This window comes from Podarcis filfolensis, assembly GCF_964270895.1.
Source record: "Podarcis filfolensis genome assembly, chromosome: 14".
Taxonomy (NCBI): domain Eukaryota; kingdom Metazoa; phylum Chordata; class Lepidosauria; order Squamata; family Lacertidae; genus Podarcis; species Podarcis filfolensis.
Genome location: NC_139616.1, coordinates 28,041,068 through 28,058,144, shown reverse-complemented (window position 1 = coordinate 28,058,144; position 17,077 = coordinate 28,041,068). Strand labels below are relative to the sequence as shown.

The 17,077-nt window shown below is 49.2% G+C and overlaps 1 protein-coding gene and 2 long non-coding RNA genes across 3 annotated transcripts in view; 1 reads left to right on the top strand and 2 right to left on the bottom strand.

Annotated features, from left to right (window-relative positions):
- LOC310748765 (heparan sulfate glucosamine 3-O-sulfotransferase 4-like) overlaps positions 1–13,909 on the top strand; it is a 93,530-nt gene extending 79,621 nt beyond the window's left edge. The window contains exons 2-3 of the mRNA XM_083584625.1: positions 8,650–9,325; positions 12,718–13,909. Of these exons, the coding sequence (XP_083440751.1) occupies positions 8,650–9,286 (637 nt within the window). The 3' untranslated portion in view covers positions 9,287–9,325; positions 12,718–13,909. The remainder of the gene's footprint in view (positions 1–8,649; positions 9,326–12,717) is intronic.
- On the bottom strand, positions 1,135–2,792 carry LOC310748768. Its single transcript, XR_014541360.1, has 2 exons — positions 2,678–2,792; positions 1,135–1,638 (listed from the first exon to the last, which is right to left on the bottom strand). It is a non-coding gene; the product is annotated as an uncharacterized lncRNA (long non-coding RNA).
- LOC310748767 lies at positions 8,871–13,809 on the bottom strand. Its single transcript, XR_014541359.1, has 3 exons — positions 13,670–13,809; positions 11,786–11,881; positions 8,871–9,005 (listed from the first exon to the last, which is right to left on the bottom strand). It is a non-coding gene; the product is annotated as an uncharacterized lncRNA (long non-coding RNA).
- Positions 13,910–17,077: the final 3,168 nt, after the last annotated feature.

Genomic DNA, 17,077 nt, shown 5'->3' with positions numbered 1-17,077 from the left:
AAAGTAAGGAGAGGAGAAGACAGGTGGGGGGAAAGTTCCTTGACCTCGACCAGCCCCCCTCTGATTCTCAGACATTCCTTTATTTCTTTCTGCCATGCAGCAGAGACCTCTTGAGCTCTGTCTGTGGAGAGCAGCCTTTGGGCCTTGCGCTGCCTCACAGGGAGCCACAGTGTCTGCTGAGGCCCTGATGATTGTTATCTCTGACACTTCTTCAGATTGCCTGGTCACATCTCTGTCTCTCTCACACACACGCACTCTCCTTATTTCCTCTCCCCTGATGAACTCCTTCCCCACCCCAGGGGAGTTCTGAGTGGCCTCTTTGCAATCTGGGTGAATTGCTGTGCTGAGATCGTCCCCCTGCCTTGCTGGCAGAAGCAACAGGCAGGGAGAGGGAAAGATGCAGCCAGAGTGATTGAGAAAGTCGGGCATCTGTTGGGAGGCGTCGGGAATGACCTCTTTGCCTCGCTTAGTGAGAGGTTATAGGGTGTGGGACTGGGGATGCCGTCTCTGTCACATAGCCAGATTAAAAGGGATGGAGGATACTTTAGATGTCCTCAATCGGGCACATTGTTCAGCTGCCTTCAAACACTTTAGAACCTATTCCTGATCCTGGTCTTGCAGAAAGTGCCTTTCTGGAACTCACCAGCACTGAGGATATTCCAGGGCAGGAGTCAGCAAACTTTTTCAGCAGGGGGCCGGTCCAATGTCCCTCAGACCTTGTGGGGAGCCAGACTATATTTTAGAGGGAGAAAAATGAACGAATTCCTATGCCCCTCAAATAATCCAGAGATGCATTTTAAATAAAAAGACACATTCTACTCATGTAAAAACATGCTGATTCCTGGACCGTCTGCAGGCTGGATTTAGAAGGCAATTGGGCCGGATCTGGCCCCGGGCCTTAGTTTGCCTACCCATGCTCCAGGGCTATCCTGGAGGATGCAGGGCAGCCTTTATTGCTAAGGGAAATCCATCTATGACAAAGGCTCAGAGCTGAGGCAGGGATGGGGAAGTTGTATGGGGAAGAATAATATTTGGGCAGTGGAATGAATGGATTCGAGTGCAGGTCTGGAGAAAGCCAAATGCACGTATAGACACACACCCCATGCACACCAGCACACAATCAGGAACCTTGCATTATGAGCCCCACCCTGGCCAGGGCTTCTAAGCATTTTCAGGTGGATACACTGGTGAGCCGCCCTCAGCCTTTCCTGCTCAGTATGGGGAAGTCATTGCAGACCAGGAGCCGGGCGTTGTGGGGAGGTGCCGAAAACACACCACAGCGCATGCACCCTCTTCACCCTCTGCCCATGTTCTTTGAATGCCTGATCAGCAACACTGCTGTTCACATAGTGGCGGGTGGAGATACCATTTGATTTCCTCTGTAACTTGTCTGTTGACACAGTCTCCAAATCCACGGTCTGGTTGCTGTAGCAACTTCACTCCTTTCTTTCCATCCTCTGCTTCTCCTGATCCTATCAGGTTGTAGCTGACGTTGGCACCTTCGTTGTTATGGTAATACTCACAAACACATTCCATTGACATGGTATTATGGGGGGGGGGAGCTGGGGAGAAGCATCCACACTTTTCTGAAGGATACCAAACGCAAGTTTCAGGTGGTCACAGAGAAAGAAGCTTACCCTGATGCCCTGTTTGAAAAGAAACCTTTGCTCAGGGCGGGGTCTCCAGGCTTAGATTCCTGCCTTCAGCCAGATATGGTGGGTGGGTGGGTGGGTGTGCCTTTAGAGACCTGTGTACACCTTTCAAAACTGGAAAAATTGGATATTTGTCCCTCCCAAAGAAATCAACCTCCCCCCCACAGATTTGATCCCAGAATGTCCCTATTTCCCCCACCAGCGCTGCAACTGCTGAACTTGGGGAGGAGGATAAACCGGTGCATGTTCTGAGTGGCAGTGACAAGAAGACCTTGGCTGATTGGAGACTGCGCTCCTAAACAGGATTTCCTAGGAGGTGTGTCCCATCAATATGAAAGGGAATCACTTCTGAGTAAAGATATGTATGATTTTGTTGTAAGGTCCTATTCCAGAGGTCAGCAAACTTTTTCAGCAGGGGGCCGGATTATATTTTTTTTGGGGGGGGGGGATGAACGAATTCCTATGCCTCACAAATAACCCAGAAATGCTTTTTAATTAAAAGCACACATTCTACTCATGTAAAAACACCAGGCAGGCCCCACAAATAACCCTAAGATGCATTTTAAATAAAAGGACACATTCTGCTCATGTAAAAACATGCTGATTCCCAAACCATCCGTGGACCGGATTTAGAAGGCAATTGGGCCAGATCCAGCCCCCAGGCCTTAGTTTGCCTACCCATGTTCTATTCTATGTAGTGGCATAGCTGGGGAGGGGCACAGGTGCAGTTGCCTGGATGCAAAATTGTTAGGAGCACAAAATTTCAACACCCAATGCTATCCCAATACAGCTGAATGTTTCCATCACTGGGCTCTGGTGAAAACAGCTTCTCCATGTGAACCAGGAAGTGACCTCTCCAGGCAATGGAACAACTCTTCTTATCTCTGTGACTGCAATCTTCTGGGTGGCGCCGACACCATTAGGCAGTTGAATGTGCATGCATACTCCATTCGTTTCCACTTGGTGCGGCACTGGGCACTGGCAACGCATGGTACACCACTGATTCTGTTCCAGGGGACATGAACTACCTACTTTGGGTTTTGGAAGCACAGCTGCCCTCTGCAGTTTGGGACTCCTGTGCGACCCTGCCCAGATTTTAAGGTCTGTGGCAGGAATCTTGCTTTCGGTTCCTCTGACTTCGGAAGTGATGTTCCCTGTGATGGACAGCCTTTGGGAGAATAGTGAAGAAGACAACGATAATCCCCATAGCTTTTCATGGATGGTTAATTTTATTCTCGGTCTTCATTGCTGCTCTTACTGCTGTTTTTGTTATTATTGTGCTGTTTTAAAACTGCTTTAATGTTTTAATGTTAGACATTATTATTTTGTGTCAACTTCCATGGAAGCACCTGCTGAGCAGCAGGACAGACTTCTTTCCAACATAGGAATGCTTCCCTTAAGCAGAGCAAGAAAGACTTAGAGGGGAAATGACTTTTCACTCACAGGACAGCCCCTGACCTCTTGCAAGGGGTGGTGGTTGAACTGCAAAGGCCTCTGCAAAGGCCATGGTGGGATGTTCCTTGCTCTCACATGTAGCAGGAATAGCCTCTTCTTTGTGTATAGGAGGTCCCAGATTCAATCCCCAATGGCATCTCCAAGGAAGATTCCTCTCTGAAACCCCAGAGAGCTGCTGCCAGTCAGTGCAGAAAATACTGAACTATTGGTCTGGCTCACACAAGGCATCCTCTGCTGCCCTCCAGTGTTGAGGTCACCTCCATACAACCTGGATCACCTTCTGTCCACATATGGCAGTTCCTTGGAGGCCAGACTGTACCCCTCCTTCCTGCCACATCTGCAGGCCCCCCTCTGCTGCCCCCAACCCGTCAAGCACCTTCAGCACACACCAATACCCTGCGGAAGATGGCTTCCACATTTCCCTGGTGTGGGCTAGTTCCTGTTCCATGAGGAGCATATGGGCAACCAGGATGTTCCTCAGTAAAGCTCTTTACAAGCCGTGTTTAAGGTTTGTTAAAAACCCCAGGGAATTAAAGCAATATGCCCCCATTATGGAGTGGCAGCTGTGGGGTCTGCGTTGCTTATTCAAAGGGATTGGAGGGCACACTTTGGTGATGGGGCTTTGGAGAGATTAAAATTATTTTCAGCATTAAGCACAACATTTCAAAGTTAATGCTTTTGGTCTTGAATATGGATTCAGAGAGCAGAAAGAGATTTACAAGACATTACTTCTATGCAAATTCCAGCAGAAACCAAGGGTGGGTGTCCCCCCCCTTTCCCTTCCTTCTTTCTTTCTTCTTTTTTCTTCTTTTTTTTTTGTTGAGCAAATTCAACAAGAGATTTGACTCGGGGGCTTACAGCAAATAGACTTTGGTTTTCATGCAGATTGCTGCCTTTAATGGCAGGCAGGCAGGCAGGCAGGCTCAATCCCCTTGAAAATTCCTAGCTTGTCTGACTGGGATACTAACAGGGCACAGTTGAGAGGCCAAGCAATTACAGCCGGATGTGTTAATGTACAAATGGGGAAGGAGGAGGAGGAAGCCACAAGCTTCTTGTTTAAAGATGAAAACAGATGTTTCTCCCATGCTATGTTGGTGAGCAGCTGGCTCCACGCCACTCAGAGGAGACGGTTGCTGCTCAGAGGCCACCCCTGGCGAGGCACCCATTGGACACCTTCACTTCAGTGGCCCTGATCTGCGGGAGTTCCTGTTAAACTTCTGCAGCAAAAGCATCAAAACACAGCCAACAAAAGGTGCCTTTCCGTGCAGGATTGCAGGAAGCCCCCGCCCGTATAATGAACAAGCAGCCTACGCAGAGATAAATGACAGCTGTGACTGAAGGAATAAACTGGATAATCTGGATTTAAATAAGTCACAAAGGGGTGGGGGGTGGGCTGGCAACATGCAAATTCGCAAATTTATAAAATGTATCCTTTCAGAATTAAGAGCTTGTTTGAAGCCAGCAGTTAAGAGCCATTATTCAGCCACCTTCTTTCCCCCCTCAAAGGCATTTTGGAGCCAGCCTTCACTGCCGCAACCAGGGACGGGAGACAAATTTCCTCCCGCTTGCAGATAAATAATATGTGCCCTAAATGGAACAGAGAGGTGGGCTGTTCCGACAGGAGAGGAATTATCCCATCAAGTTTTCCTGCCTGAGGCAGGGTCATAATCCAGGGAGGATGTCGGAGCTTCGCATATAGAGGATGGAGGCACCATCAGCCCCTCTAAGCACCCCAGGAATACCCCCAATATACCAAGAGACTTCTGGGCCCCATTTGGATGCAGAGGAGCAGCAGCGTCTGGGGGCGCCGCTGCCAGGCTTCCCAGAGCCCAAAGCAATGGGTGCAGCTGACCTAGAGGGCTGTGGGGAGGTCTGATTGCCAAGGGGAAGGCTTGAGTGCCCACCAGCTCCTGCATTTGGATTGCAGTGCCAGCTAATCAAATATTTGGCCAGCCAGAGCAGCCAATGACCTTCTCCAATAACTCATGAAAATTACAAGGAGGGATGCGGTGAGAAGGGAAGAGCATGAGGTTTTTTCTGCTCTGCTGGCCTCTCCCTTTTATTCATGAGCCCTGCCTCTGTGGCCCCAGGAGTGAGAGAGAGGCAGACTTGGTGGGACACTATGCGATGGGCCCCCAAAATGCCCTCCCCAGCATACACACACACACTCCTTGCCAGTGGCTCCATTTCTGGAAAAGGTGGCAGCATAGGTGCCAACTTTCTGGGGCCCTGGATGCCCAAGCACCCACAAAATTCCCCATGAAAGGGCTGGGCACCCACAAATGTTGGTGCCAGGGCCCTGCACACTGCATGGCACCCATGGTCCTGGGCACCCACAGTCATGGGGCCAAGCTGGCACTCCTGGGTGGCACCCTCCCTTTTGCACAGAAGCACTGGCTTCATTTAGGGGAGAGGGGAGCAAGCTGGACCTCACTTGGGTGGCTCTGCTGTCTGCAAACAGATATGGAATCCAGACCTCCACAACATTCAAAAGGAATAGTGACAGAAAGGAACTAAGCCCCCCGGCTAATTTCACTGAAAAATGGCTGCTGCCCATGTTTCCCTACAGTAATGTTGCTTAGCGGCTGACTCAAATGATTTTGTCTTTGGCATTAGCATCATCCCTTGCTGTTGGCAAGGGTCCTTCCCTCTCCTTCCTCTTTTTGCATCACAGACTGCAGGAAGAGTGGGGGCTTTCCTGGGAGGAAATGCTGAGCTCGCAAGGTTCCTCCAGGACCACCTGTTAGATGTGCCCTCTGCTATCTCTGGCCTATTGCTTCCTATGCTTTCATTGCTGCCTGCCACTATTCCATTGTACCCAGCTAGAGGTTGCTGCTGCTGCTGCGGCTGCGGCTGCGGCTGCGGCTGCTGACCCTGCTGATATCCCAGTCAGCCAGGGACCAAGGCCCCAGGCCAGCAGAGACTCCCCAGGAGCACCACTGCCACTTTGTCACTGCAGTAAAATGCTTGCAGTGCTCCTAACACCAAGGGTTCTTCTCTAAAAAAGGCATTATAGGCGAGGTGGCCACAGACAGCACTTGTTCAAAGTTTCACACTTTGTTGTGGTTCTTGACTGCATTGATTTAAATGATGGGATTTCTGCTATTTATTGACTGGCATTGATTTTTATCTGTAATTTTTTGATGGTGTTTTAATTTATGGGGTTTTGCTTTCTGGCTGTGATGACTCCAGACCACTTAGAGATTTTCCTTTTGGAAATGCCCAGCAGTATATAAATAATCTAAAACCAAACAGTTAATTCAACCTCCAACAGTATTTGCCACTGCAGAAATGGCAGAGGTGCTGCGCAAAGACATGTGATCAACAATGCCTCACTCTGAGGAAGGACCCTGAGAGCCTCAGACTGAGGTGGACAAAAAGGTGGTGGATCAGGCAGTGATAGGAAAAGGGGAGGGGAGCATGGAAGAGCCAGCTGTGGTGGGTGCGAGAGCTTGATGGGTGGCAGCAGAAGCAGCCTCTGGTAGCAAAATGCCTTTCATATGGATGCCTCCACACCATCTTCCTCTCAAAAAAAGGCTGGGCATTTTGGAGCCAGATAACTCCTTACTTTTCAGGACAGTCCTGAGGGTTCTCCTATCCTGCAGCTTAGGCTCCCCACCCTCACCTCTCACCCCCAAAAAACCAACCCCAGAAGCTACCAGAGCAGAGCTGGATCTGGGGGATGTCTGTCTGTCATCTGTCCATCTATCTATTTCCATTTACAGTGGTACCTCAGGTTAAGAACTTGATTCGTTCTGGAGGTCCATTCTTAACCTGAAACTGTTCTTAACCTGAAGACCACTTTAGCTAATGGGGCCTCCCGCTGCTGCTGCTGCTGCGCCGCTGCTGCACAATTTATGTTCTCATCCTGAAGCAAAGTTCTTAACCCGAGGTACTATTTCTGGGTTAGCGGAGTCTGTAACCTGAACCATCTGTAACCTGAAGCGTCTGTAACCCGAGGTACCACTGTATATTCCACCTTTTTCTCCAAGGAGTTCTTTCCTTCCTCATTTAATCCCACAACAATCCTGTGAAGTAAGTTAGACTTTGAGGCAGTGACTGGCCCTCAGTGAGCTTCATGACTGAGTGGGGATTCAAACCCTGGTCTCTCCTAAGCCCTAGTCTGACACTACACCAAACTGGCCATGCCAGTAGCCATTTTCTCTGGTTGTTGCCCAATTACGTCTGAGCAGCTGGCTAGGTCCAAATGGGAATCCACAGAGCCTCATCATAAACATTCCAGTCTGCTGCACCCTCCAGAGCTCCAGGGCTGGGGCCCAAAGGGGCATCTGGAATGCTGGTGGACCCCCTTCTGTTCTACCCTTCCCTGGTGGGCTGGGCCAGCCTTTGCTTTGCAGCTGCCATGGTGCGCAGGCAGCCGCCCTGCCAAGGAGCTCCGTGCAGCTCTGCGACTAGTGAAGTGGCAAGCAAGTTCCTCCTGCCTCATAAAAAACACTTTGCAGAGGAACCTCAAAACCCAGCAGCAGTTAATTATTGACAGAGCATGTGAATTAGAGATAAAAGAAAAGTCGTTCCTCCTTTGCACGCAAGATAGTAAATAAATTTAATTATGGGACAAGAGGCAGGGGATCTTCGTCTGTATTAAGTTTTATTAGCAGAGACATTTAAAAGCATGTCATCATAACAAAAAGGTCTTGTGTAATCCTAAATGTACCACTTTGGTACAGGGCTCTGAAGTGAATAGGCTTAATTGAGCAGATGGCTTGCTGCTCAGGCAGGTATGGGACAGGTTTATTGTCAATTAGCTTTTGTCTACATATGCCTATGGCAAATTGACTGTATAATGGCTTCCTGAGGCCACTTTTAACACTTGTCATGCCCTGGAGCTCAAAGGCAAGGGGTGACAAAGCTCTACGTTCTGTTGCAGCGAAGGGCTGAGAGCATTAGAAGAGCCTGTTGGATCAATGGCCCACCTAGTCCAGCATTCTGTTCTCACTGTGGCCAACCAGATGCCCCCGTGGGAAACTCACAAACAGAATTTGACCACAAGAGCTCTCTCCTCTCCTGTGGTTTCCAACAACTGGGATTCAGAAGCATTAATGCCTCTGATTGTGGACCCAGAGCATGGCCATCATGGCTAGTAGCCATTGATAGCCCTCTCCTCCATGAATTGCTCTAATGCTCTTTTAAAACCATTCAAGTAGTGGCCACCACTGCCTCCTGGGGAAGGTTGAGTTCTACAATTTAACTATGTGCTGTGGTCAGAAGGTCTTTCTTTTATCTATCCTGAACCTTCAGCTTCATTGCATGTCCAAGAGTTCTAGTGTCACGAGATATGCCATGCATAACTGTATAAACCTCTATGATGTCACTGCTTACTTGCCTTTTCTCTAAACAGCCCCAAATTCTGCAACATTTCTTCATAGGGGAGCCATTCCATCCCCTTCATCATTTTAGTTGCCCTTTTCTGAAGTTCTTCCAACTCTGATGTGCTCATGCTGATCCTTTGGCAGGTGGGTGGGACATCCGGCACTGCCTTTGTCTGTGGCCAATAAAACTCCTCCTTTCTCTTGCCCTCTAGGGATGTGATGCCCAAGACTCTGGAGGGCCAGCTCACCATGGAGAAGACGCCCAGCTATTTTGTCACCAATGAGGCCCCCAAGCGCATCCATTCCATGGCCAAGGACACCAAGCTGATTGTGGTGGTCAGGAACCCCGTCACCAGGGCCATCTCCGACTACACCCAGACGCTCTCCAAGAAGCCGGAGATCCCCACCTTTGAGGTGCTGGCTTTCAAGAACCGGACTCTTGGGCTGATCGATGCCTCTTGGAGCGCCATCCGCATTGGGATCTATGCGCTGCACCTGGAGAGCTGGCTCCAGTACTTCCCGCTCTCCCAGATCCACTTTGTCAGCGGGGAACGGCTCATCACGGACCCTGCCGGAGAAATGGCCAAAGTGCAGGATTTCCTGGGCCTTAAGAGGGTGGTGTCGGAGAAATATTTCTATTTCAATAAGACCAAGGGGTTCCCTTGCCTGAAGAAGCCGGAGGACAGCAGCGCCCCCCGGTGCCTGGGCAAGTCCAAGGGCCGAACTCACCCCAAAATTGATCGGGATGTAATCCAGAGGCTCCGGAAATTTTACAAGCCCTTCAATGTCATGTTTTACCAAATGACGGGCCAGGATTTCCAGTGGGAGCAGGAAGAGGGGGATAAGTGATGCTGTGGCAGGCAGAAAGAAGTTGTCTCCTATCCAGAGGTAAATGAATCGTCATCAGCAGTGTGTGTGTGTGTGTGTGTGTGTGTGTGTGTGTGTGTGTGATGAAACTCTTCTGTAGGGCATGATAGGGTCACAAAACTGGACTTTGAGTTCCTGGAAGGCTTTCCCATTGGAAAAGAACCGCTAAGATTCTGCCTGGGGTTTCTCCAGATGCACTCCTTAGGGCAGGGGGAGACAACCAGGTGTGGTTGGACTCTAGGTGTGGTTGAACTCCAATTCCCATCAGCCCCAGTGGCCAGCTTGGGCAATGGTTGGGGATTATGAGAGTTGGGAGTCCAGCAATGTCTAAAGGGGATCACTGTGCTGGCTACCCCTGCCTTAGGGCTTCCATCAGTGACTCACTTTCTATTGACTGCAACAAAATGGAGGGGCTCCAGGACACAGTTGGAGAATTTCTCCTTCCCTTGGAGAAAGTTTTTTTGCTAGGGTTGAAATTGCACCGCTTCTGGGGAAGGCGCATCATAGCTCAGAGGTAGAGCACCTGCTTGGCATGAAGAAGGTCCTGGTTCAATCCCCGCTGGTGGCATCTCCAGGTAGGGCTGGAAGAGACACCCTGCCTGAAACCCTGGAGAGCCTTTGCTGCTAGTCATTGTGGACGACACTGAGCTTGATGGACCAGTGGTCTGGCTTAATGTAAGGCAGCTTCCTCTAGCCTTCCTAAGTTCAAGCCAGACTGCCCAGTTTCCTGCCTGTCAAAGCTACCTCCCTGGTCTCTCCTCAGCCCATGTAAGTGGGTATGAAAACAAAGCTTTGTGAAGAAGAAAGTTTAGAATCATGGAACTGTAGGGACCCAAAGTCCAACCCCCTGTCATACAGGAATCACAGACCTACATTGGCTCCCAGTATGTTTCCGAGCTCAGTTCAAATTGTTGGTGCTGACCTTTAAAGCCCTAAATGGCCTCAACCTAGTATACCTGAAGGAGCATCTCTACCTCTATCGTTCAGCCCAGACACTGAGTTCCAGCTCCGAGGGCCTTCTGGCAGTTCCTCACTGCAGGAAGTAAGGCTACAGGGAACCAGGCATAGGGCCTTCTCGGTAGTGGCACCCACCCTGTGGAATGCCCTCCCATCAGATGTCAAGGAAATAAACAGCTATCTGACTTTTAGAAGACATCTGAAGGCAGCCCTATTTAGGGAAGTTGTTAATGTTTGATGTTTTATTGCTATAACAATAGTAGTAGTAGTAGTAGTAGTAGTAGTAGTAGTAGTAATGATAATGATAATAATAATAATAATAATAATAATAATAATAATAATAATAATATTCTGTTGGGAGCCACTCAGATTGGCTGGGGAAACCCAGCCAGATGGGCAGGGTATAAATAAATTATTATTATTATTATTATTATTATTATTATTATTATTATTATTAAGAATCCATGACAGCTTGCCATCCAACCTCCATATAAAAACCTCCAAGGAATGACAGTTGACCACCTTCCAAAGGAGTCCATTCCACTGCCATTCATGAATTAGGGGGGTGGGGAGTTTGAGGCAGTTCATTTCCACATCAGTCCATTTTAGTCCCCCTCTGGTTTTTTTAATGAGAGTTAGAGCCATTTTCGCAGCTGTTTTTCTTTCCCCGCATCTGTCCGCCTCGCCTCGTTGCCACAGATGCACGTGCATGATGCCTGTTGCCAAACTCCAGGCTCAGCTTTGATTCTGGCATGCAGACGCCCTCTTGATCAAGCTAAATACTGGAAATGCCACGGAAGGCAGCTATGGCTCCGTAACGAGGCAAAGCCACCCCGGGGCTGAGAGCACATCATGCGCTTCATTACCCAGTCAAGTGGCCCCCAAGCTTGGGATCAGGAAAAAGGTGCTAAATTCATTTGTCAACTTTTGGCAGGAGGCTGGGCTCCAGGATGGGACCATTTGTTTCCACACAAGTAAATGTCGGTTCATATTAGCCCGATTAGGAGTAAAAACAGCATCTGACATAAAACATTCTTTCCTCCCCCCCCCCCACCCCGCAATCTCCACCCCCCACTCAAATTATTATTGCATGAAAATTGGAAATCTGCACCGGGGCTGACTTTAAATTGTTTCACATGTTATTAAACTGTCATTTCCTCTGCTAAATGAGAGCCATGTTGTTGTGCAATTTAATTCACAGTGATGAATGGATTCAGGTGAAGGACTCATTTTTAACTCTTACCAGGTTTTTTGAGCTCCTCATTGACTAGCTGGGGGATGCCCCTCATTGAGAAAAAAAACCAGTATTCAGTGGGGGGGGGGAATCACTGGGCACAGCTGCGCCCTCATCATGCAGCTCAGCATGATTCCCTACCCCCACAATCCTGACCCCATGGTAAAATCAAGCATGTTGGGCAAATACAATGGGAGCTGTGTAGCCACCCCCTCTGCTCAGGACCAAGGCAGTTTGCTAGTCAAGTGGGAGTTGGGACTTTGCTGTAAAATTGGAGCAATGGCACTCACCTGCTGCTCCTTTGTCATCTTGCACCAGGCAGAACAAAACAGTGACAAAGTTTCTTTGGTTCTTCCTCTAGGTGAGAAATGGCAATTGGAGATCAGCTGATGGAGGGGGAACATTCAGGTTACAAGAGGCCGAGATCAGGACCATTAAGAAAAACAAATAGGAGAATAACTTAAAAAGTGGAGTGGCCTGCCAGCCACAGCTATTCAAACTAAACACACACACGAGCTACAGCAAGGTAGCCGTAGCTCTTTGCAAAGCCAAAGAGATCCTACTGTGTGGGACTTTGGAGCCATAGACAAGCTGGAAGGTGTGCAGAGGAGGGTGACCCAGATGACAAAGGGTCTGGAAACCAAGCCTTATGAGAAACAGTTGGGGGAGTTGGGGATGTTCAGCCTAGTTAAGAGAAGACTGAGAGCATGGTATGATAGCCATCTTCAAATACCTGATAGGCTGCCACATGGAAGATGGAGCAAGCTTGTTTTCTGTGCTCCAGAGGCTAGGGCAGGCTTCCTCAACCTCGGCCCTCCAGATGTTTTTTGCCTACAACTCCCATGATCCCTAGCTAGCAGAACCAGTGGTCAGGGATGATGGGAATTGTAGTCTCGAAACATCTGGAGGGCCGAGGTTGAGGAAGCCTGGGCTAGGGCCTGAATGACAAGAAAGGAGCTTCTGACATTAGGAAGAACTTTCTGACAGTAAGGGCTATTCGACAGTTGAATGGACTCTCTCAAGAGGTGGTGGACGCTCTCCTTCACTGGAGGTTTTTCAACAGAGTTTGTATGGCCACCTGTCAGGGATTCTTTGGCTGTGATTGCTGCATTGTGGGTGGTTAGCCTGGATGACCCTTGAGATTCCTTCTGACTCTACAGTTCTATGATTTTATGTCTTGGCTGTCTCTAACTGCTGCCTTTCTCCTCCTCGCTCCACACAGAATCTGCCTGAATTGGGGAAAGGGCCGGACTTGCCTAGCCTGAAATCTGGGTCCAGAACTGGCCACCACAATTGAAGGGAATTTGCTCAATGGACAAAGATGGGGGCAACACCATCCCTTTTGCACCTGGACAATCGCCTCCTTCTGCCCCACATTTCCAGACCAGCAGGATCCTGAGCATAAAGGACACGCCGAGGGAAGACCCTCTTTGGCCACACTTGGTGGAGTCAACTGATCCTCTTTGTGCACCCAGAGAGGAAGAAGGATTGACTGAGACCTTGGCAAGAGATGCTAGGAACTTCTTCCTGTCCAGGGTGCCCTTTGCAGCAGGAGGTGGCCACTGTGCTGGGGAAATGCCCAGTTGATGCGAATGAAGGGCAAGAGCCATTCCACACACACCCTGCATCCTGCACCATACATTCAGATGTTTATTTTTGATATGGGTGGAACCCCTGAGACTGACTTCGGGAGCGGCCCCACAAGGCCAAAGGGAAGGGAAGGCCTGGGTCTCACCCACCCAGAGATTCAGGAAATCTGACTAGCATCCCAGTGTTCTTCCCAAGCACAAAAAGTGGGGCTATTTACGTGTGTGCGTGTGTGTTGTTTTTTTACCGTTCATGTGACCCACCCTCCACCTCTGTGGAGAAGTTGCTGGCCTGGAGTCTCAGCATACTGGTGAGCTCCCAGTGCAAAGACTTGATGGCATCTGGGGGATTTATTCTTCCTGGCAATTGGCCTGCATCAGCCACACTGGTGAAAGTCCTCAGCTCCACCCATCCGCTTTTGCTACGCAAGAAGGCCTCCTCATTCGCCACCAGCTCAGAAAGCGCTCCCTTGGATTTGGGCTTTTGCCTCCCCTCTTTAAATGTCAGCATTCCCAGCACACAGAAGATTGAATTTTGTATTTGATTTCAATTAGCAAAGCATAAATTATATTTAATTTTCTACTCACAGAGACTGGATGAGTCATTGTCCTGGAAAGCTGGGGGAGGGGGGAGTTCAGAGATTGACAATGGGAGCATTCATCGCCCAGGAGCTAAATTGCTTAAGCTGCCTCCCTCTTCCATCCATCCGCTGTCTTCACGCCTCCCCTCCCCCCTCTGTGTCATCACCCTCTACCTGAGAGATATGGAAATACCAAGCGTGAATCTGGAGCCAAACCTGACTAAACAATAAAAACCTTGTCATGGCAGTTGCCTTTCTCTACTCCCTTTATGAGGTGGGCAGGGGGGGAGGGGGAGGGCTGGGCTTGCTGCATTTGCCACTGTTGTTTCCAGGGAGGGGTGGGATTTGATCGGCCAGCAGGAAACCTGACAAAGCCACTCTGTTTTACCTGAAGAAGGGAGGATTAAATATGAGGCAGTGAAAGAGCACAAAGCACAGCAGACACACACAGCCTTTGAATTTTAGCTGGGGCTATTTGTGTCAACAGAAGGAAGCCTTGTTGCCTCTTTGCTAGACAGAGCTGGACCTTGATTGCAGAACTACAGGTGTGGAAAGAGGCAGGAGGAGAGGTCTAAGGAGGAACCATGGCACTTACCCCACATATGTCTCCATCCTCTTATTTCTCCCAGTGCTTCTGAATGCCAGTTGCTCGAAACCACAGGCAGGGAAACAGTGTTTCCCATTCAGGCATCTAGTTGGTCACTGTGAGAACAGAGTGCTGGACTAAATGGGCCCATTTGGCCTGATCCAGCAGGCTCTTTTTACATTCTAAAAGTGCTCGGGAAAGTTTCCTTCTTGGTTCTTGCCACTAACCCTGTGAGACAGGGCAGCAAGAATGAAAGACTGGGACTCCCTTGAAACCAGGGGGGAGCACTGTGAGCTTCATTGCCAAGTGGAGATCAGAACCCAGTCCCGGCCACCCCAGCCTCTTAGCTGCCTTATCTCGCCTCTTCAGCTCCTGGTGTAAGCTACGGAGCTGCCTGTCTCCTTGCCCTGCACAGGAAAGGGCCCCTCATCTCAGTGAGGCTCAACTCTGATATAACACCAAGCTATGATTGGCACTAACCACAGTTCTGCACGATCTGAGCTTCCCAGAGTGCAATGGGTAGGTGGTGGTGGCTGCTTGCCTGCTTTTGCTCTCCATCTGTTCAGCTTCATAAATCCATGTGAGGAGGAGCCATGGCCATAATGGTGACTTGTGACTCTACCTGCCAACCAGCTTGTGGTTTAGCAGGTCCTTCATGAACTGTCCACTTTGAAGCTGATGGAAGTTCAGGCATGCAAGGTATTCCACAGCTGGGCTTTGCAGGGCATCTGAATACAGCTGTGGTGATGCCTTTACCTGGACTTCCTGGCTAAAAGGAAAGTGGGTAAGGTCAGGTCTGTTAAATCCTCCCCTTGTGCTGCATAATGACCACAAAGGGAAATAGGTTTGGAGGTTTCCTGTCTGGCATTCACACATCCCGGTTCAGGAAGCTGGGATTAGCTATTTCACAACCTCATGCTATTGTGTCATCTGATAAAAAGCAACTGGGTACTTCCCCCCTCTTTTTTTTTTTAATCAACAAAATGAAGAAGTAGTGAACTATAAAATTGCTAATTATTTTCTAGTAAATTTACTTTTGAATAACTTGAGACACCAATTACAGGCACCATTAAGCACTATTAGCGGTGGGTGTTACCAAGGCAGGGTGGAATATTCATTAGGCAAAAGAGAAAGGTTTTGGTGCCAAAGCCCTTCCTGCTCAGGAAGCATCTCTGAGGGCACTCACTCTCCTTGCAGCCACTCCACGCCTCCGCCAAACGTTTAAAAAGTCACCAGAGGTTCAAAAATGACGATGTGGTGGCATTGTGTTAGGCAAACAGGCAAATATTTTGAGTAAGCTTTTCAGCTTCAGTTAGACAGATCCTTGCAGCTGTACAAAATAATCACCAGAATTAAGATGAAAGCAAGGAAAAGGCAGAAAACTCTCCTCTTTGTGTGCCCTTTGAAGATGCAAGGGCCATTGTACTTTTAGATAATCAGACAGAGGGCTGTGCCCACCTGCTGTTCCCTTGAAAGCTTTGCAGGGCTCTGCCATCAGTGTGCCAAGCAGAAAGCTGGCTCCCTTCCCCCTCCTGCCTAGGCTGGTGCCCCACAGTTGGAGCCACTGCCCAAAATAAAGTGTGGGTCTTGCTATTAAAGGAACGCTTCTCCACCCCCCCCCACCCACAAAGAGCACCAGCCTTGGGTGAAACAGCAACAGAGTCCTGAGAAGTGGAAAGTGAAATCTGTGTACATTGCGTTGCTGGATGCTTATGGTATAAGCCTCAGATAACTGAGGGCTCAGTATAGATCAGGGTTGGAGGAATCTCAGGCCTGGGAGCCAAATGCAAAAGTGTAGAATGGAAATGGTAGGAGTCCCTCATGGGTTGGCATTCTTCACAAGAGGATCAAACAAGGCAGCATTTGGAGCAGAGGCAGACCTTTATAATATGCTACCCAGTGCGAGGCCATTTGATGCCCTCCCCACAGCCCTTGCAGCCCTGGCTTAAGCCAAGCCGGGCTTTGAGAAGGAGGCATGAGGCTCTGGCAGGGTTCTAGAGCCCTCACACCTCCTTCCCATAGCCTGAAAGTGTTTGCCTGGCTTTGGAAAGGAGGAAGGAAGACTTTAGGACCCTGTCAGAGCCATCATACCTCCTTCCCAAAGCCAGACAAGCACTTGCTGGGCTTTGGAAAGGCACCCTGCATGCCTGGTGTGGGCTCACACCGCCCTAAATCTGTCTCTGATTTAGAGCAGGCTTGGCTGCAACTCCCATCAGCCTCAGTAAGCATGAGGGATGATGGGAGTTGTAGTCCAAAACATCTGGAAGTTACTTGATTGGCTACCCCTGATTTAGAGTTTGCAAAAATGGAGCAGGACTGGCCGTGCTTCCTGCCTAACAAGCTTTCAAATGACGAATTCCTTTCAGAAATAGTGTCTCTTCTCCTTAATAGGATAGTGAGTCACAAGACTTCTCTATTCCCTTTCATCTGGAGACGGAGTTCTATGAGAAAAGGTTGAAAGAGTTTGGTATATTTAGCCCAGAAAAGAGGCGATTAAGAGGTGCAATAGCCGCCTTCAGAAATCTGAAGGGATGTCAGGAAGTTGAAGGAGCAAATTTGTTTTCTGCTGCTCCAGGTGGCAGGTCCTGATCTAGAGGGTCCCAGTTGCTAGGAAGGGGATTGAGGCAAAACATGAGGAAGGAAGTCCTAATGGTACAGGCTGTGGAGCCGTGGAGCAGGGAAGGCCTGGGAAGTTGGCCAATTCTCCCTCTTCAGAAGTTGTAAGTAGAGGTGTTCTATCAGGAATGGTGGATCTCATGAACTAAGAACACAAGAAAAGCCTGCTGGATGAGACCAATGGCCCATCTAGTCCAGATTCCTGTTCTCACA